Genomic DNA, 21,957 nt, shown 5'->3' on the forward strand with positions numbered 1-21,957 from the left:
ACTTAGAATATTTTCACAAGAAAATATTCTTCTCCAGCAGACTTCAATCTTCACAACTTATTCTCGCTTTGCTCGAATAGGTTCCACGAGCAAGTATGTTCTCCTTGATCTCTTCAATCTTTCCTTAGGATTTATTGTGTACAATTCCAGCATGCTTGAGTACTGAACCTTGCTCGAGATTGAGCCATGCTCGAAGGTTATACTTGGAACATTTGAGTTATTCTTTTATTGTATCCATGCTTGACCCACCAAGATGCTCAAAAGACTGGGTTTAAGCTGGATAGATCAAGTGGTTTGCTCGAACAACAGAACATACTCGATGAAGAACATCCTTGCATGACGAAGTGTAGCCTGCTTGAAGCTTTCAATACTTAGAACAAATTCCAGAAGATATTCTTATGAGCATAAGACATCATGCTCGAGGTAGTCAATCCTATTTCTTGAGGAGGTTGAGAAGATTCCAATTTTTCTTTGTAAATTTCCAACTCAACATATGGGAGTGTTAATTGAGCATAAACCACACATTCTTTGTAATGGCGAGATGGTTAAAATTCCCCTATCGGATAATGAAGTGATTACAGTTCAGGGAGAAAAGTCTGGCACTATATTTTTCCTCATTCTCAAGGCATTAAAATATTTACGCCAAGGGTGCATGGTATTTTGGCAAAGGTAACCATTAAGTATTCTGATGAAAACCATATAAAAGATATCCCCGTAATACGTAAATACTTATATGTCTTTCCCGATGAACTGTCCGGATTACTACCAACCTGATAAGTTTAATTTCGTACTGACCTAGTCCAGGAGTAGCATCTATTACTATGGTACCCTATCTACTTGCATCTTCCGTAATACCAGAGTTATCTAGTCAACTGCAAGAACTATTATAGAAGGACTTGATCTATCCTAGTTATTCTCCTTAGGGAGCACTAGTGTTGTTTGTAGAGAAGAATGATGGAAGCTTTAGGATGTGTATTGACTATCGGAAACTAAATAAAATAGCCATGAAAAATTGATATCCCATCCCATGAATAGATGATTTATTGACCCACTTCAAGGGGCTAACCATTTCTCAAAAATCGATCTCTAACCCGGCTGCCATCAAGATAAAATCCAAAAAGGAAAATATCCTAAATCAGCATTTCAAACTCGGTGTGGTCACTATGAATTCCTAGTTATGCCTTTTGGGCTAATTGATGCACCCGCAATTTTCATGAATCTCATGAACCGAGTTTATAAGCCGTACCTCGACATATTCATTATAGTGTTTATCGATGAAATTTTGATATATTCGAAAACAAAGGAGGAACACAATCAACATTTACAAACAATTTTAGAATTGTTGAGACATGAGAAACTGGATGCCAAGTTGTCCAGGTATAAATTCTGGCTATAAGAAGTGCAATTTTTAGGGCATGTTGTTAACCGACATGGAAATTCATATAGATCTGAAGAAAATAGAAGCCATTAAAAAAATTGGCAATCACCAAAGTCACTAAATGTGATTCGCTACATTTTTGGGATTAGCTGGGTACTACCGGTGTTTCATTGAAAAATTTTCCAATATAGCCTTACCTTTAACCCTCTTAACCCAGAAAGACCGAATTTATGATTGGGGAGGAGGATAAGAAATGGCTTTTCAATTACTGAAATAGAAATTGTGTCAAGACCCGATACTAAGTCTCCTAAAAGGGACTGACGACCTTGCAGTTTATTGGGAGACATCCCAAAAAGGTTTAGCATGCGTGCTAATGCAAGGAAACAAAATTATAGTATGCGGTTCCCAACGTCTAAAAGTGCACATAAAGTGCACAATAAGAAGTATACTACCTACGACCTGAAATTGAGAATAGCTACTTTTGCACTTGAAGCTTGTATACCACTAAATGTACAAAGTACACGAACCACAAAAGCCTATGGCGTATAATTTATTAGAAGAAATTGAATATGAAGTAATGGAGATGGATGGAACTATTAAACAATTATAATAGTGAAAACCGATGCCTTCAGTCAAAAAGGTAAAGTTAAACCCGTGAAAGTACGAGCACTTGAAACGATTGTTCAGACGAACCTTACTGACCAAATTCATATTGCCCAAAACGAAGCCATAACAAAAGGGAACACTTGGAAAACAAAGACTTACACGGGAACGAGCAAAACTTTGAAAAGAAAACCGATGAAATTCTGTACTTAAAAAACCGAGTTTGGTTTCCAACTCTCGATAATCTACGTGAATTGATCATGGATGAAGCGCATAAGTTCAAATATTCCATTCATCCAGGTACTGATAAGATGTATATGGAGTTGAAGGAATTTTATTGGTGACCCGATATGGAGAAAGATATAACCACATATGTCGGTAGATGTCTAACTTGAGCTAGAGTTAAAGCTGTGTATCAAAAACCTTGGGAATGTTGCACCAGACGGAGATACTGCAGTGAAAGTGGGAACAAATTACCATGGACTTTGTAACACACCTTCCCAAAACTGTCACACCCCGTTAAGCGATCCGCGGAAGCGTAAAACGGAAATGCAACAGATACAACTGGTATCAAATACATTGTTCATAAAGAAACATTACTAACTAATTTACAATATATTACATCGTTCTAACATCTTTTACAAACTAAGTGATTCAATCAAACTAGTCCGTTAACTACTTAACTTCATACTCGAATGCTCATAGCATCGATCACAATCCCAACACGAAACACATAAGCAATCTATTCCACCTTTCTGATTACCTGAAAAGCATGTTTAAAAAAACGGTCAACTACGAATAGTTGGTGAGTTTCATCAGTTTAACGAAATCAGTTCTGCGTACAACACAGTCATAGTTTGTATGTACGCGCGTATGTAAAAATATGTATTTACATTTGTATAAATATGTACAGCCACATCCTTGTGTGTGCATACGCACACATGTAAGTTTATAATATGAATTCGAAATTTCGGTAAAATCGTGATTGTTTGTTCGTACTACGTGTTTCCAATTTCCGTGTTTAACCAACCACCGTGGACCCCCTTCCTCCCACAACAGTTTCACATAAACTCAACCACTGTGGCTCCCCTTCTGCCCACAACGGTTCCGCTTAACATCAACCACTGTGGTCCCCCATCTGCCCACAATGATTCCACGTATACTCAAACATTATATAGTGTACACGCAAATAATTAGTATTTTCTACACATAGTATTTCCTACGTCTATTCACATAGCATGTATATAGACACATATAGTATTTATCATGTATCACCAAACAATGTGGCTCCCCATCCGCCCACAATACGCATAATCACATAATTTTCTTAACATTCATGTTATAATCAAGTTAGTTCGTTTAATAAGTTGCGGCAGAACTTGGCTCATAGGCCATACTCAACTTTAGTTTATAAGTTGCAGCAGAACTTGGCTCATAGGCCATACTCAACTTTAGTTTGGTACTATTGTGACCCCCCTTCCGCCCACAATAGCCCCATGGTCATCACAGACCACGTTATTCCCTATGGCCGTTATAGACCACGTTATTCACCCATGGCCGTTACAGACCACGTTATTCACCCATCTTGTTATGTTTAACAGTACACAACATATTTGTATAAACTTGTTGTCAGGTGTAATTTCATTTTGTTTTGTCATTCGTACTATCTCCACTTAATATACCGATCAATGATAATATTCACCTTTCATCAGCACGTAGTTAATCATTACGGTTGTAGGGACTTTTCATATATACATGTTCAGATAATCTATATCCTGAACCGTTTTCTGATAGATAATGTATATAAACACGCTTTTCACCCCAAAGGTTTGTAAACAGTTTGAAAAGAGGGGTCATGAAACTCACGGTTTTGTAGGCACTCAATGCGAGGTCAGCTCGGGGTTCGTTTCCCTTGCTATCACTTAGTCCCTATAGTTCATATTATAATAATATTCTTCGTCAGAGTTTCTTAAGGTGACCGTTTCACTTCTTTTGTTGAAGCTGATGCTGGAAATCCTTCCATTGTGTTGAACTTCCGAATTTGTAGCCATCATCTCTCTCCTCATTGCTATGCTCTCTCTAAATGTTCTTCTTGTTGAGCTAGCAGTAGTAACCTTTTTTTGTGAACTAGAGCTTGATGGTCTACGTTTCTTTGAAGCATCGCTTTTCCCCGGTTGTAAAAATGAATACTCAGCCCATCTCACTTCTCTCATCCTCTTATCTCTTCTTGTCTTCTCAACATCTGTGTATTACCACTTTCTTTTCTTGTCCAACAGAGGAAAGTCATTTCTGTGTTGTTCACATAGAAATTTGGATAGCTCATTCCTCTACTGTCCAGCAAGCTTGTCTTTCTTAAGATAATCATATAATTCCAGTATGGTCATCTTCTCAAGCTACTCTCTCCTGAACTCCCTGAAGTAATCTTTAAATACTATCATACTTTCAACCCCATCTTCAGCTATGGCCTTCAGTGTTTTTGAACGTGCATCAAAGTATAAATGTGTAGGCGGATTGAAAATTTTTATTTGTGGTTCCTGCCTTTGAATTTCAAATCTAATGGATGGCATTTGTACCCTGGAAAACGATGTGCTATGAGTTGATGGTTTCTTGGAATGTTTCTTTTCAGATTCATCAAGGAACACCTTTATCTCTTCTTTTGTTTTCATCATTAACTCAAAATAATGCTCACCACTTTTGCATAGGATGCTAATCATGTCGGCTATTTCTGCAACCATTACTCCTTCAACATCCACTGGCTCTGGTTTCACCTCAACAGGCTCTACTACATTCTTCTTCTTTTGACTTTCTTCCTTAATCCTTTTCAACTCTTGATTATACAATCTGAGCCCCCTCTCATAAATTTCAATCATCTCTTCTTTTGACAGTTTTTCAATCTCAATCTCAGTTATGCCTTTGATTATTAAAAGTTTCTTTAAGATTTCTACTCTCTCAGCATTCTAAAACCATTTATCTACATCAACATTCTTCTATTCTTCAATTAATCTAGTCTTTTCTTCTTCAGCTTTCTTTTTCTTATTTCTCTTAGATTTGTCTTTCTCATTCTGTTATTCATATGCCTTCTTTACCAATCTGACTTTCTCCTTAATTCAACTAGAAATCTCACATCACTAGTATATTTCTTCAATTCTTGATCCTTTTATGCTGCTTCTCTTTGTTTCTTTTCATGTTGGCCCCTTTCCTTCTCAGTCACAATCTTATACAAATTATCAATGTTTTCAAAAGTCTGTCTATTCAAGTATGATACCACATAACTGTTCTGAATGAAATATTTCTTCTTGAAAATTCTCCTTTTCCATTCTTCAGCCAGATTTACAATTTCATCTTCTTTCATTATCTGAATGTGTCGTGGATCACTCTTCAAAAACTCAATTTTCTCTTCTAGATTTTTCCTCTTTTGTTCTATGGCTTCCCTTCTCTCCTTACTCTTCTTAGCCGGCAGATAATCTAGTCTGCATCACTCAAGTTCTTGAGTGCATCAAAATCCAAACCAAAATCCACTGAGAACACAATTCTTGGATCTGTCCTCTTCACTTCATCAAGACTGGCTAGTATATTAACTCTGTGTTCCTCAGTTACATGGATTTGAGGAGATCTCACATCCTCTTCCTCACCAAGAATCTCATCATCATCTTCCAAATCATCAAGAGCCTCAATATGGGGTTCATTCAAATCAACTTTCTTTTGCTTACCCCTTCTCTCAGATATTCTTTTAATTAGAGCCTTCCCATTTTCTGTATTAAAAGCCATAGACTTCTGTCGTTTAGCTTTAGGGGTTTCTTCAACAACTTGTTCTTCACTGACATCAGGTTCTTCTTCAACAATTGGCTCCTCAACATCAACTGACTCTTCAATATCAACAGGCTCTTCAATAGTTGGCGCAATCTGTTCTTCGGTATTTGATTGATCAGTCACTTCCTCAACAATTGGTTCTGCAATATTCTCAAGCACATTTCCCCTGGCCTTCTTTAATTTTTCTTCATAACTTCTCTTCCTCTTCTTGACATATGTCACTATATGCTCTATCCATTCTTTTGGGTACATCAAAACATCAAGGTATGTCCTTAAAACCACCATATCTGATACAAAACATTCATATTCCCTTCTTGACATCCTTGCCCTTTCTCTCTCTTCTTCTTTCTCTTCCCTTTTCTCCTCAGCAAATACCATCTCTGTTGCAGTTTCAGTTCTTGCTCTCATATTTCTTTATGCACACTTGTCCCTGCACATAAACACACAAACTGGTTAGTTATGGCTTGAAGTACAAACTTCAATAGCTTGCAATTCATTAGCATTATGTTCATTAAAATAAGTTGGAACTGGATCCTCATGAACAATCTCACAAGAATCATCCGATTCATATTCAAACACATCTTTCCTTTCTCCTCCTTTTACTTCACACTGTTCCAACACTGGCTCTTCTTTCTTTATAACCTTTTTTTTAGTTTTCCATTGAAACCCCCTTGGTTCAAAACCTTGTTTCAATAGAAACTTTTCATTGCCATTCAATCTTCCAACTCCATTCCAACTTCAATTGATATTTCATTCAATTTCAAGACTGCTTTCAATATCTTTTCAAGTTTCACTCTTTTAGCCTCTAAATCCTCTTCATTTTTCTCATTTCTCAAATATTTCTCATACTTCTTCTTGTAGAGTCCCAAATCTTGTCCACAAAACTTATCAGGAATTACATACTCTTCTTCTTCTTTATTCCAATAGGAATCTGTACGATGTCCATATGTATCACACTTCTTGCACCACACCTTTCCTACACTTCCAAGTTCTTCTGATGCTTTGTCATTTTTGTATCTTTCACTTGGTTTTGGAACATCTAACCCCAATGACTTTTGAGCATAAGTACATTTGTCAAAATCCCCTTGAATGGGTCCACAAACATCAATCTTTAGCTGTTCTTTAGCCTTCACAAACTTCACTTCCTTTAGCTTCATTTGAGGACTTGTAGACCTTTCTTCTCTCTCAAGATTATTTCTTCTTCTTGGTGCATAATCAGGATCCCCAACATCAAAAAGTTCATGGTTAGAGAAAACTGGATAGATTGGTGGACAAGTATTAACCTTTGAAGAACCATCTTGTTTTCTAATGTTTTGAGTTTCCACACAGATCAAACACTTCGTGCTCAGCCCTCATCTTTCCATGATGCCTTTTCAATTTGTCAGATTCCTTTGGCAATCTGGGCATCCTATCAGTTGATCTCCTCTTGTTTGACTCTTTCACAATTCTTTTACCTTCCAATCTTCTGCTATTACAACTACAAGAACTGCACTCACTTGATGACTCTTCTTTTGTTTCAGTAATTTTTTTGTTCTACCTTCTTTTCTGCATCCTTATCAACTGGTGTGATCTTCTCTTTGATTTCAAACTCACCTTCTTTGTTGACAGTGACATTCTCATACATACTTATGAACTCCGCTTTATCCTTAAAAGTTGACTTGAATTTTTTCAAGTACTCTTCTCTTTTCTCGTTATCAACTTTTAAAGGATAGTTATCACAAAATGGAGGAGGTACAGTCTTGTTCTTGTCTTCAGGTTTCATTTTCTCAATATGCCCTAGAATATTACCTGTTGTGACAAGATTCTTCAAGAAGCCAATCTGAATTTGTAGATCTTTGTTTTTCAACTTCTCTTTAGTATACAGCTTCTTCAAACCATCAACTTCAAGATTTAGTTTTGATTGAAGTCTGTAACTCTCCACACAATCCTCTTCCAAGCTTTTAATCTGATTATCATAAGTCTTCTCATTGGCATCATAAACATTTATTACCACATCCTTCTTTCCAAACTCACTCTTCCATTTTCCAACTTCCCTATTCAAATCATCAATAATCAGTAACATGTCAGATATTGAAAGTTCAGAAGGTACCTGTGAATTTGATGCTTCTCTAGTTTCATTTATCTTGGCCATGTATGAAACATTTTCTTTCTCCATCTTAGCAGCATGATTACTCCAGTCAAATTCACCATCCTGAGGTACCATGGTGATAGCCACATTTCCTTAATCTCTACCTTGATTACTTCTTCCAGCATTCCCTCTACTTTGATTTTTCTATAGTTGCAACGGATTGCTTCTTGGTTGTTGTTCGGTCTGTCTGTTTTGAGGATAAGGGTTCTAATTCATTGGCTGATTTCTTTGCTAGTAACCCTGCTGATTCTGATTTTGGTTTTGATAAAACTGGGTTTGATTCACTTGATTACCATATTGCCTAGGAAGATTACACTCCCTAGTAAAGTGTACTGGTTGTTGAAATTTATGCAAATGGCCTTTGGCTTGTCAAATCCATTTCTATCATTTGGACTAGAGAAAGTTGATCTTCCTGTCATGTTGTATAGCCGTTTGCTTCTTACAGCCAGCATGGCAGCTTGCCATTTCAAATCCATGTCTTCAAGGTCATAAGCATCTATCTATCCAGATCTTCTTGAACTACACTGGTATGGATCAGGTTCTTGGCCACAAAGGCATTATATGACACAGTGAACATTAAAATAAGGCCTAATAGTCGGTTCCATGGCCTGAGTTGTTTTGAACATAAGCAGGATGTCCACTGGAAGTTGATGCATTATCATTATCTTCAATCATCTGCACATTAAATCTTTGTTAGCTTGTGCCAAAAGAGTTTCCATACACCCTTGGTGTCTTTGAAGTTACTGAGTTGAAGTCTGAAGGTTCTTCAACTATTGGATGCATCTGTCGAGACCTTGTGGATAGATTCCTCATGGGTGCAACCAAAGTAGTTGTCACTGGGAAGCTTGGTCTCTCTTCCTTGATCATGTTATTCTCTATCCTCTAATGTTCAGCAGCTTGTAAGAATGAGATGACATTATCCAATTTGAGGTTTGAAAAGTTCACTGTTTCTTTGATGAACTTACTAGCAGTGTACCACTCCCCCGAAAATGAAGAAAGTAGCTTCTTGTTCAACTCAAAATTTGAAATCTGGAGATCTATAGTCCTGATTTCATTCACTATAGCAATGAATCTTTGTAGCACTGACTTTAGCCTTTCTCCTTCTTTGAACTTGAACCTGTCTGGTTGTTTCTTTAAGCCGATCTTTCTTTATATCTCTTAGCTCCACATTACCTTCAAACATCTCAACTACAGCATCATACATAGCCTTAGCATTAGTATGATGATTCACACTAGTCAGGATTTCCCATTACAAACCTAGCTTCAACATGGAAAGAGCCTTATCATCTCATCTTCATCTGTCTCTCAAGAACTTTATTATTCCCAGCAGCTTCAGATGGAATATATGGACCATTTTTAATATATGCCCATAGCTCCGTGTCATTGAAGTTGACGGCTGCCTCGAACAATACCTTCCATTTGATGTAATTTTCTTGCCCTAGCAGTCTTGGGATCTTGTTCGTCGATACTTCTTGATCATCCATAGCCTCAACCTTCCTAGATCTTAAAGCAAATTCCCTTTTAAACACAAACTTCCAATACTGTGGTCTTCAAAGAGGGTACAAAGCTCTGATACCACTTGTCAGGACTGGGATCTTGTGTCTCACGTAAAACAAATTGACAAGAACACACACACACAAAATCTAAATATGAAGACCCACTGATTATACCGGCGGAATCAGTTATAATCACGATGTTGGACTAGTTATATGATTGTATGAACACTCATAATAAACTCAAAGATTCTAGTATATTAGAATAAATCATTCAAGAACAGTGGAAGTGTTTATAGGGTTTGCATAGAATATCTAGGGTTTCGATATTCAATGACGGCCATACTAGGTTAGCATAAATGAGGTCTTAGTCTCTCATTAATCATTTATGCACGCGTACCTATTACGTAAACCTAGGATTATTTATATAGGCCCATAGACGTTCCTTCTAGAAACCCTACATACATTGAAAATAAATACAAGTGTAAAATAGGTCTTCGAGTATGATGTATCCTTGTTGAGCAGACCTTGTAATATTGACTATGCTCGAAACATGTCTTCGAGCAAACTTTACTTAGAGCATTTTCCTCAGAAAATATTCTACTCCAGCATACTTCAATCTTCATGACATATTCCAACTTTGCTCGAATAAGTCCCACAAGCAAACATGTGCTTCTAGGCCTCTTCAATCTTCCTTAGGATTTATTGAGAACAACTCCAGTATACTCGGGTACTGAAACTTGCTCGAGATTGAACCATGCTCGAAGCTTTACTTAGAACATGTTGAGATCATCCTTTATTGCATCCATGCTCGACCCACCAAAGTGCTCGCACAACTTGGTGTAAGCTGGATAGATCAAGTGTTTGCTCAGATAGCAAACTGTGCTTGATGAAGTACATCCTTGCTCGACGAAGTGTAGCTTGCTCGAATCTTTCAACACTTAGAAGAATTCCATAAGATAATCTTAAAAGAGTAAGATATCATGCTCGAGGTAGTAAAACTCCATGCTCGAAGGTCCAAGCTTGCTTGAGTTCCATACTTAGCCATTTTCTGAGGAGGTTGAGAAGATTCCAATCTTCCTTGTAACTTTTCCGACCAAGCATAATGTGGTCCAGTTATGGATACTATGGTAATGTGATCCAGTTATGGATACAAGGAGAATGTGGTCCAGTCAAAGATACTCTGAGAACGTCACCCAGTTACGGATAAATGAATAGGTGGTCCGGCTAGGGATAATAAGAGTGGTAGCTAATAAATATGTGTGTATATGTGGTATTATTGCATGGTATGGTAGTTAATGAATGCATATATATGCGTTTTGTGATTGTATGGCTCAGCTATGGATACTAGTAGAATATGGCGCATATGAACGACGTGCATGCTCCGGTATGCATGAAGAAGACAAGGGTGAACGTAAATGATTGTGTATGAAATACAGGTTATGTTAAATGTAACTTCGGATATGAAAGGACACATGCCAATTGTTTAAAATTGATCACTTATGAAAAGAAAGAAACGTTAGAACTCACTCAGCGTGTAGCTGACATTTAGTACGCATGTAGGTATTATTGATGATGTGACGAGATTGAGGTGCGTACGAGGCTTTCTATATTAAAGGCTTAGTTAGAGAAAGAAGTGTTAATGTAAAAGTTTTAATTTTCGCTACAAATTGTGTGAACTTCCGCTATGTTAAATTGAGTTTATAAGTAAACCCACGTCTATAGGGCTACTGGGTCCGGTGTTTACACAGTTGTTTACTATTTCATTGATATGTTTAATGTATCGATGGAGCTTAGTATTAGTTAGAGATGATCTCAACACTTGGTATTAGAGATATGGATCTCTGTAATTGATTTAACAATCAATTTAGAAACAAAATCTGAGCTCAAATATAATTGAAGTTATGGAATCAAAGTGTGAGCTATGACTTCGATGTTGCTCTATTTTTTTGAAAAATCAGTGAAAGTGAGATTATGTCAATCATGCAAGATCCTTATAATACTGGTTCAAATTATAAACCACCAATGTTGGTGCGAAACCAGTATAACATATGGGCTCCACAAATGTTTCACCGCCTATGCAACCAGAACACTCGTTGTTGGTGGTCTGTTGTTCATGGGCCTCATTCCCCTGATAAAATTGATCCATTGGATTGAAACAAAACGATCTAGAAGGATCGTAAGGATTATTTCTGATCGGGACATTCAGAGATTTGAATTAGATGCCAAAGCTCAAATGATGCTTGCCATGGAAATTCCAAATAAAATCTATGGAGGGTTAATTCATTGCAAATGCTAAGGAATTGTGGGATACACTGAAGGAACAATTTGGTGGTACTCATCAAGTCCTTGAGAATACAAGAGAAATTCTCACACAACAGTTTAATCCTTTTGTCATTTAACAGGAGAAAGTTTGACTCAACAGTTTGAAAGGTTCACTACATTGATTACTGAATTAAAAAAATGTTGAAGTTAGCTACTCTAACTTAGCTCTTAATAATAGGTTTTTGAGACCTCTACATGAAAATTGGGATACTCATGCCATTATTTTGAGAACATTACCAAATTTCAAAGATATGAGATTGACAATCGTTCATGGTATGTTACTTACCTTTGAAAGGAAAATAAATAAATAAATAAATAAGTTTATCACAACTAGTAAATCAACTGATGATTATACAGTTGGATTAGCACATTTGTGTCAAGAAATAAAGTCCAACCAAACTACTGACCAAGCTTATGACTATCATATATACATAACTACTAGTATTGGTTTAGGATTTGAGAATCAAGCTTTTGTTGTTCATGAGAATCCACACAATGTATTTGACAATTCATCTTTCATCATGGATGACTTGTAGTAGTTGATTTGGAGGAAATGAAGATATATATTGAACTCTTTGGCATTATTGTCAATTAAGACAAACAAGTTCTATAAAAGAACTGATACCTATCCAAGTGATGTGTCATAGATGTAGCAGATATCATGTTCAGACCCATCCAAATCGAAGCCCAACCTTTTATAGCCTATCCAAGTTCGACGTCCCACTCAAGTTCTCATCGACAAAGCTACAATAATCATTCAACGGAACATTTTGTTCAAATTCCAAGCATGCATAATTCCTTTCCTCAGGTTCAATATGTGCAAATCCCTCATAACATGCAGTATATTCAAACTCCAATTATTCAGCAAGTTACAACATAAACTCAAACCACAAATACTAGCAGACCTGGAACTTTAGCTACAAACCAAAATACCCCAGATACTAGTTTCTATACTCAAGGGTATGCAGACTGGAGAAGTCTTCAAGAAGAGGTGAGTGCAAAATATTTTGCATTAGTGGTGTTTGATGTTGTAAGGACTGATGAGTCATCTAAAGATTCTGCATAGTAGAAGGATATGAAATCAGAATTCACTAAAGATATTTTGAAAGTGTTGATAGTGAATGAAAGTACTGATGAAACAACAAAGATCACAACTCAAGTAAGTGGTTAAATTGATGAAAAGGCTCGCAACTACTGTTAATGAGGGAACTTTCACATTCCTTGAAAGGTCATGGTATGTTGATAGTGGAGGTTCCAGGCACATGATAGGGAACAGATCTCTTCTTTTAGAGTTTAAAAGACATGGAGGAGGAACTGTTTCCTTTGGAAATGATGAAAATGGGAATTTGTTAGGATCATCAAAGGTATAATTAGGTAAGTTAATATTTAAAAATGTTAACTTTATTGATAAATTTTTAATCTACTAAGTGTATCGCAAATGTGTGATAAAGGCTATAACGCCTTCTTGACAAAGAAAAAAAATGCAAAATTTTCAACACAAACTATGTAAAACAGATTGAAAAACTTATTGCCGAAAATATTTTATTAACTGCCAACAGAAGTGCCAATGTCTATGCTGTAGATATGCATAAGGATAAAAAAATCCCTATTGCATCATGTTTTCTTAGTAGAGCATCAACAAAGAAAAACATATTTATGACATAGCAAACTAGTCATGTTAATTTACAAACAAATAACAATCTTATCAAGCAACATCTGGTAAGAGGTCTTCCTTTCAAAGAATATTTACTTTGATTAAAATTGTGTTGTTTGTTTGAAAGGCAAACAACATAATGTTTCATACAAATCAATTGAAGAGTCCAAAACCACTGCTTATTTTATTCTCTTACGCATGGACCTTTTTGGAACAGGTAGAATGCTGAGTCTTGGAAAGAAAATGTATTGTCTTGCGATTGTAGACGATTATTCAAGATATGCATTGACTTTCTTTTTTCAATCAAAGGATGAAACATATGAAAGGATCATAAACTTCATGTTTTAAGTGGAAAGACAATTTGATCGGCCTGTTAAGATTCTAAGGAGTGGTAATGGAACTGAATTCAAAAAATAAAGTGCTAGATACTTTTTGTCTCAAAAGGCATTATCAGAAAATTCAGCATTCCAAGACAGCCTCAGCAAAATGTAGTGGATTGAAAGAATATAACACTTATTGAAGCTGCCAAGATCCATGTTTGCTGACTCAGGCTTACCTCTCTATTTTTGGACATAAGTAGTTAAAAATTGTTAATATGTTCAAAACAAAGTTATAATAAATCATAGATATGGAAAAACAACCTATAAAATTCTTTCAAAATTAAGCCACTAATCTTATTTTTAAAATTTTTAGTTGCCAATGTTTTATATTGAATCTTGAAGATTCTATTTCAAAATTTGTCGCAAAAGTTGATTGTGGTTATTTTTGTCACACTCCGACTTAGGGCCTAGAAGTGTGATCAACAGTTGATACCTGTTTTGTAAATATATCATAGTTGCTGGTTGATTTTGGCAGAAGACTTTGTTTACAATAGAATATTAATTTATTTCGAAAGCTTCTCAGATACTGAATACCATAAAGTTTGATTTACAAATTTTCTTTAAATCTTATTACAATATTTTAATAATTAAAAGCAAGCCATCTCCATAAGCGAGTATTTAACTCCACAAGTGACTCTAATTCCTTTGTAACACCCGTTAGCTCCGGTTTGAAGAACTAAAGCTTGTAGAGTATGTATAACTCTCAGGACTTAACCGACGTTTCTCGGAAGCCTTCACGTCATCCCCGGTACGTTAAAAAACCTAACCATTCCTTCCATTTTGCCTTACACTTGAATCTAGAAGGACTAGAGTGTAATATCTTAAGTTATAACAAAAAAAAATAATAATAATAAAACCGTAGCCACCTATAGTTGTGCGATCGGCAGCTTCTTCAAGACCAAGACCCATGTTTTTTTTCTTGTGCAACCAATTCTAAGCCTTAGAACTTCAATTCAAGGTATGTACTACGATTCCCCAAGTCTTTTTCACGTTAATTGACCCTCATATTGCGCGTATTGATCGAAAAACGTCTTGTTGTAGGCTAACCGGGTGGCTGCCCAATTGAGCGTTTCCGGGGCTGTTTTGAGTGAGGTTCCGCATCAAAATCCCACTAGGTATGACATGTACATCATATTAAAATTTAATGGTCATTGGAGGTGTTTAGGTCGGTCAATCGATTTTAGTTCGAAAACTAGGGTTTATCGGGTGTAGAATTGCAAATTGTTGAGTTTGATGCGTTAGTTGATCGGGTGACCGACCGATTCAGTTTGTGCAGCCCTAGGGAGGTTTAAGGGCTGTGGAAAAATTATTTTTTGGTGCTCGGGGCTATCGTGGTTAGTGCTTCGTCAATCGAGTCGGCGGTGCGCGAATTTTCGTTTAAATGTTAAAGTAAGGGTTGTAAAAAGGAACCGTCAACCCTATCAACTCGGGTGACATAATTATGATGAATGAAAAGAGTTAACACGGAATTTGGTCCATTCGGGGCTGATTCGGTTAACAAATGGTTTTAAGGACTATTTCACGCGCATTCGACCCGATTTGACTATCTTTGGGCCTTGGGCCAAGTGTTGGGCCTTGGGCCAAAGTATTGGGCTTGTACGGCCCATTAGGCTAGAGTGTTCCTACAGTCTAGTTTAGTAATTCGTTATGTATAATTTACAAGCCCTTGCTTGTGATTTTGCCCTTAGGAACTTCCTAGCTCGTTGCAAGTATTCGATCGATCTCAGGTGAGTTCATGATGCCTTTTTACTCATTTTACTTTTGGGCTAGCATGCGCACCTAAATGTTTTCTTACTTGATGAAATGTTTTTTTTAAATGATTTTATATAGGCTTGCTAGTATATGGTAAGCCTTGGGATGTTAAATATATATATATGTGTATACATTATTTCTTGGCCTCTATTTGGCGATGTTGTAGTCGTTTCGACTACTGATGTTGTGTATGCCTACTTCGTGTTTGCATGATGTTACGTGTTTGGGTTGTACGTTTGCTCGACCCTGATGTTATACGTGGATGTTATATATATATATATACTGTTATGTATATAGGGATGTTATTGAATGGATGTTTACATATACATTTGTATATGTATGTATGAGGATGTTTAAGTTAGATAATGATGATTAGATGGATGTACCCTTTTACTTTTAGAAAACCTTTGGTATGGCTATCATGATTTTGCTACTGATATTTTTTACTTAAAACTTGAACTCACTCAGCTCAAGCTGACTTTGTGTGCATGTTAGGATTTGGAAGAGGATGTCTTATCGCTTGGACGTGCACGGAGCTACTTGGATGGTGAAGGGCATACTGGAAGGAAGAATTGTTTATGAATATTTTATTTCAAGGAAACTTATAAAAGTTATACTTATTTTGGTTCTTGGCAAAAATTCCCGGGTTTCGGGAACTTATTTTATTTTTCATGTTTTCGCAAAATTTATACTCTGATACGTTTTGTTTTAATGGAAGAAACGATTTTTAAGTTTATTAAATTTTACGAGTGTTTGGATGATTACCAACTATGGGGTTCCCGGGGTTCGGGGCCTTACATCCTTGCTACATGTGCTAAATCTATTTTCTTGAAATGTGGGAAAAAATACGTCAGCAATATCTTGGTGAATTGTTGACTCTAAAAACATTTAATAGATCTTTAACTGGCAAGATATTTTTCTTGAACAAACTCATCAGGAACGTCTCTTATTCCTGGTATTCGTACCACTTTCTAGGCACACACAATTCAAGGGTTCTCCGGGAACTAATGCCTATTGGAGAACTGGTTATGGCTGCAAGCTTGTGGCCGTGCAGCCTTGCTAGACGAATTTGTTTGGATCCAAACACATGTGTACTCAGTCTGATTTGCTTTTATTTTCTATCTTGTATATGAGGGATCACGTAATCTCTTATAAACATTTGACAGACTTGTTTAATGACTGATTGTAAAAGGTTTAACGTATTCACCTATGATTGTCTGTTCTGAATGATGTGGTGATCTCGTTTGAAAACCTTTGTGAATGAATGATGTTTAACGTATAATGAAATAGGTTTACACAAATATTCGGATCGTCTCTTGATCCTGATGCAAACCTTTAGTCTGGTTTTAATAGCTTTAAACCTAGATAGTTCATTTGTTCGAATAAAATATTTAGATCTGTAGTCTTTCTGTTTATTTACAAATCATGTGCTAAGTTTCTTCTTCATGAAGAAACATCTTTGATAGGTTTCTTCTTCAAGAATAAACGTCAATTGACTATAACCTTTGTATAAAATTTTACGTTTCTTAGTCATGAAGAAATGTTAATTTTAACTATAAACCTTGCATATAAAACTTATGTTTCTTAATCATGAAGAAACTATAAGTTAGCTACAACCTTTGTATATGTAAAGCTTATGTAAACATAAATATGATCAAGGTTTGGGCTATACCCCCGACTAGGGTCTAAATCATATAATATAATAATAAAATAATAACTTAAGCGGAACCCGTACCTTACACGGGTAATTGGAGTTAAATGCCTAAGCTTGAACGAGCAGCACTTCTACTCTATGTTACGTACTGGGGCTTAAACCGTTAGATCCTTGGGGCTTAGCATGCACTACGAGACCTGGCACGCTTCTCGAGACAAAGTGCATGTGGCAAAGTGTGTTTTGTGTGAGATGGGAGCCTTGACTCCCCCCCCCTCCCAAAGCCATTTTTGAGTTCCTCTACGTAGCCCAAAGGAGAAAGAATCATGCCATTCACGTAGCGTGACCGCCTTCAAATTTGCTGATTCATCTCCGGGTTGCCACGTGGTCTGACACGTGATGCCACGTGCCCACACGTATCACACGACCGCGATGGCCATTTCGCGTAATGCGAAGAGAATGTAGGCGGGGTCTTCGCGTAGCCCGACATCGCCCATTCTTGGGTTTTGAATTTTATCCTTCACGTATCACGAAGATTTTATACCCGATCCATCACGTAGTGCGACGGGTCTAAGTTTGGAAATTTTCTATTTTTAGTCCCTCAACTTCCAAAAATAAAAAGGCGGCTCGCTGCAATGCGAGCGTGCGAAGTGCGCCCATCGCCCGAGTCCTTGCCCGTGTGTGTGCGCTTCAGGTTCTTCGCAACCTCGCTAAGTCCACTGATCATGTCTTGCCACATAAGAATATTATCATATGAACTCGTCTCCTATAAGGAGCTCACAAGTTTTGTAATTTATTAACCTGGGAGGAATTTGCCTTTCTTATTTATACTCATGTGGAATGACTTCACTTTCTTTTTTCTTCCAATGTGGGATGAACCTATTCCTTAATGTTTAACTTCTCTACCATATCTTGAAAATATTTTTGATCCTTCAACTTTCATAGTTGACATCTTTAACCGAAAATTAATATGGGATTTTCCGTAATGCTACAATTTCTCTAGTTTAAGAACTATGTCTCATGTGTAAATCCAACAATGAGACTATCCGAGTTCAGATGGTTTCACTCGCCCTTTGTGATTTAAACAAATATTGATTAATAAAAAGAATATGAGAAAAATAGATAACAAATATTAATAAAAGAACATCTCTGATTCATTGAATGATGCTATCAATCCTTACATAATCATTGAAAAATTAAACACACCAACAAACAATAATCATCTTTTTAAATAAATTTTTGTTCAACAAATTAAAGCGAAATTTCCATAAGCAACTCCAAATTAACAATCGACGTCCTCTCAAGAAGTATTCATCGATTCATCCATCAACTAATTACCCAGCCTGCAAAATCGATCAATGCATTCATAAGAACTCAATAATTACTATTTAAGAGTGTTCTAAATATTAACCACGTGAAACATGAATCAATTAGTTACACTACACTAGCTTTATATATATAGTGTAGTTGTACATTAATATTAAGCCTACTTGTTTACCCAATGTGCATGAAAACCTATAAAATTATTTTATTGGTGAAAAAAAGTAGCAATTCAAGATTGAGCTAGGGTTAGGGTTTAATGAAAATACTAAAAATAGAAAGTTACCTGAGTAAGGGCCTTGTAAATTTAGAGGGGGCAAGTGTAACCAGGAGGAGGGGTCTTGCCACAAGTAACAAGCAGTTGAAGAGCGAGTGGCAGATAAATTTTGAGGTTCAAAAGTTTAATCTTTAGAGTTGTGCACAAGCAAACTGCAGCCTCTAGCTCTGCTAGTCCCGCTATAATTGGGCAGCATTTTTTAACCACGGGGTCACCCAAACCAATGTGGACTAACCCTCCAAGAAGATCCACACATGCTCCCAGCTTTAGAGTGTCGATTGGGCATGTTGCTGGAGGATTAGATGTTGGTGGGCATGGTTTTCCCTTTGGTGGTGTGACACTTGGTGGATTGAGTACCGGTGGGAGAGGGAGTACTGGTGGTAGGGGGAGTGGTGGGAGATCAACTGGCGGTTTCACAGGCGGGAGTGGGAGTATTGGTGGGAGAGGGAGTGTAGGTGGTATTGGGAGTGGTGGGAGATCGACTGGCGGTTTCACAGGCGGGAGTGGGAGTACTGGTGGGAGGGGGAGTGTAGGTGGTATTGGGAGTGGTGGGAGGGGAAGTGTAGGTGGTATTGGGAGTGGTGGGAGATCGACTGGTGGTTTCACTGGAGGGAGTGGGAGTACCGGCGGGAGAGGGAGTGTAGGTGGTATTGGGAGTGGTGGAAGATCGACTGGTGGTTTCACTGGTGGGAGAGGGAGTACCGGTGGTACAGGGAGTGGCGGAAGATCCACAGGTGGTTTCACTGGTGGGAGAGGGAGTGGTGGAAGTTTCACCGGTGGCTTGACAACAGGTGGTTTTTTGGAGGGTGGTTTTGGTTGGCCACAATCAAGGACGGGACTTGCTGAAGAAACCAGGAACATAGAGATGAAGAAAAGAGCCGTAAGCTTGTTAGAGGGCTCCATGTTTGGTGGATGCAAAATGAAGTGATATGACGAAGGGGTTATATAGAGTGCATGCATGTTTTTACTATTTACTAGTTTTTTTTAGTTAATCTGTTTTACTTTAATGAGGAACATGCTGTTCAGGAAAGTAACAAAAGAAATTTAATGAGATAGCAAGAGAAAAGTTAGGGCACATGTACCTCTTTTGTGCATATTGGAGGTGACAAAGTTTGCTAGTTGGCAAATAATTTAGCATTTTATGCCTTTTATTTGTTTTTCCTTTTACATATACTCTGTATCTGACATTATATGTCACAATTTCTACTCAAGCTTCATAACTAACAAGCTTTATCACTCTTCGTTAAGGAAATTACAAATTGGTGCAAACCTACAAATTGCAATGTAGTTTATCGTCCGTTAACCATGATTGTTTACTAAGAAATTGAGCTTTATTATCTGAGCATGGCGAGTATACATATATTGTGAAAACATCATAGCATCTCTAATAGTTAGTTTTGGGATGCTTTGTTATGTTCCGGAGTTTAATGAACGAAAGAAAATAAGAGAAGGAGAATTAAGGAGAGAAAAGAAATGGAATGCAAGCAAAAGATGCAATTAACTACTGTGTTCCCAAGTTCGAATGTAATGAAAATAAAAAAAAAATAAAGATTTTATGTGTTAAAAATCATTTCCGTCCAATCTCTCCAATTTGGAATTAAGGAAATAAGCATCATATACTTTCTTTTCTCCTATTTCCTTTTTATTTCTTTATTTTAAAAAACTGTGAAACACGATTTTTATCAATATTCTCTTAAATTCTTTCTTTTTTCTTGTTAAACGAGACTCGAGAACACAGAATGAGAATATGACATGATGGAGGGAGGAAAGAGAGGGAAGCTTTTATGGAAGGATGCCTTGAAACGAATTTATGTGTACTTGGTTTGAGTCCCACACGAATTTATGTGTACTTGGTTTGAGTCCCACTATGTGGATTTGTGGGTGCACACAAAACCAAGTTTTGTATATTCTAATGTGAATTTAAGTATCTTTTTACATTAGTTTTATCTCCAGTTAGAGGTTGGTATCTGTGTTCAAGGCATTATGCCGCGGTACTTTTGTTAGCGCGTACGTATTTTGTTACGTGGATAGATATTGCTTGCAAAAGTACAGACTTTTCCTCAATGTGGAAGATTTATCTCCATTCATGGTTATTGTGGTGAATGCATGTTTTCTTCTATTATAGCTTTTGCTTATGGACTACAATTTGTTACAAGATTTAATTGTTTATTAAAAACTATTTATTTTTGCCGCGTTATATGTTCAGGTATTGTTTTTTCCTTTTTCTTCTTTATTGAAGTTCTATTATTAAGTTATGTTTTTAGTTTAGAAGAAAAAAAAATGCACGACTATATTAGTTTATCAAGACCTGCTTGAAACGTAGTGTAAATCAATTAAAACAAGGTGACGTGTGTACATTGTAAATATATCAAGTGTTCATAGAATGTATAAACGTATCTGATTATATCGTGTTCTTTTATCACCCGTTTGTTCTAGGCTTAATATGAAAGTCAATAAGATTCCGAAGGCTTTCTCCTTCCACTCAAAGGCTTAATTACGTAATTAGAAAATAGTTAGTTTAATTGTCTCTACCAAATTATAATTAGTGATGTGGATTTTAGATCACTATAGAATAGAACATTGAAAACCAATTGTCTTCTTGTCTCAACCACATACCCTCAAATGTTTGTTGTGGCGTGTGTGGCGGTGGTGGTTGGCGGTGTATGGAGGTGGTGGTGGGTGGAAGCGGCGGGCGGTGGTGGTTGCTGGCGGCGATGGTTGGGGCAGCGGTGGTTGCAATGGTGGTGATGATGGTGGCGGTGGCGCTAGTCGGAGGCAACAACGGCAACAATTGGCGTTGGTGGTGGGTGGCGGTGGTCAATGGTAGTGGTGGGTGGGTGGCAGAAACGGTGCTCGATGGTAGTTGTGTGAAGAAACACTAAGTGACCCGGGGCAGATTATGGATAATCTGGGGGTTAAGTAATGATTCCCACGAGGATGAGGTCCAGCCGAGAAGGTTGTTCTTCAGGGGACCTGCAAAACAGACACCGTAAGCTCGTCATTGAGAAGGGGGGGTTCCTCCTTGTGACCACCCTCCGGCGTGAGAATCAGACTAGATTGCTCTGAATATAAGTGTATATTAAGAGATTGCTAGATAAGAGTGAGATATCAGATGATGTCCTTACCATTCCAAGGTGTTGGAGTATTTATAGCGGAAGGTAGGTTTCCTAGAAGGTACAGCCGGCT

The 21,957-nt window shown here is 37.2% G+C and overlaps 1 protein-coding gene across 1 annotated transcript; it reads right to left on the reverse strand.

The window, feature by feature from the left end:
* Positions 1-18,306: 18,306 nt before the first annotated feature.
* LOC143603095 (uncharacterized) lies at positions 18,307-19,701 on the reverse strand. Its single transcript, XM_077080004.1, has 2 exons — positions 18,781-19,701; positions 18,307-18,517 (listed from the first exon to the last, which is right to left on the reverse strand). Exon 1 carries the CDS (start codon positions 19,672-19,674, stop codon positions 18,802-18,804), a length of 873 nt encoding a protein of 290 aa, XP_076936119.1. The 5' UTR covers positions 19,675-19,701; the 3' UTR covers positions 18,307-18,517; positions 18,781-18,801.
* Positions 19,702-21,957: the final 2,256 nt, after the last annotated feature.

This window comes from Bidens hawaiensis, unplaced genomic scaffold (assembly GCF_021521415.1).
Source record: "Bidens hawaiensis isolate Kalapana, Puna unplaced genomic scaffold, B.hawaiensis_p1.1 tig00060662_1, whole genome shotgun sequence".
In the NCBI taxonomy this organism is placed as follows: Eukaryota; Viridiplantae; Streptophyta; class Magnoliopsida; order Asterales; family Asteraceae; genus Bidens; species Bidens hawaiensis.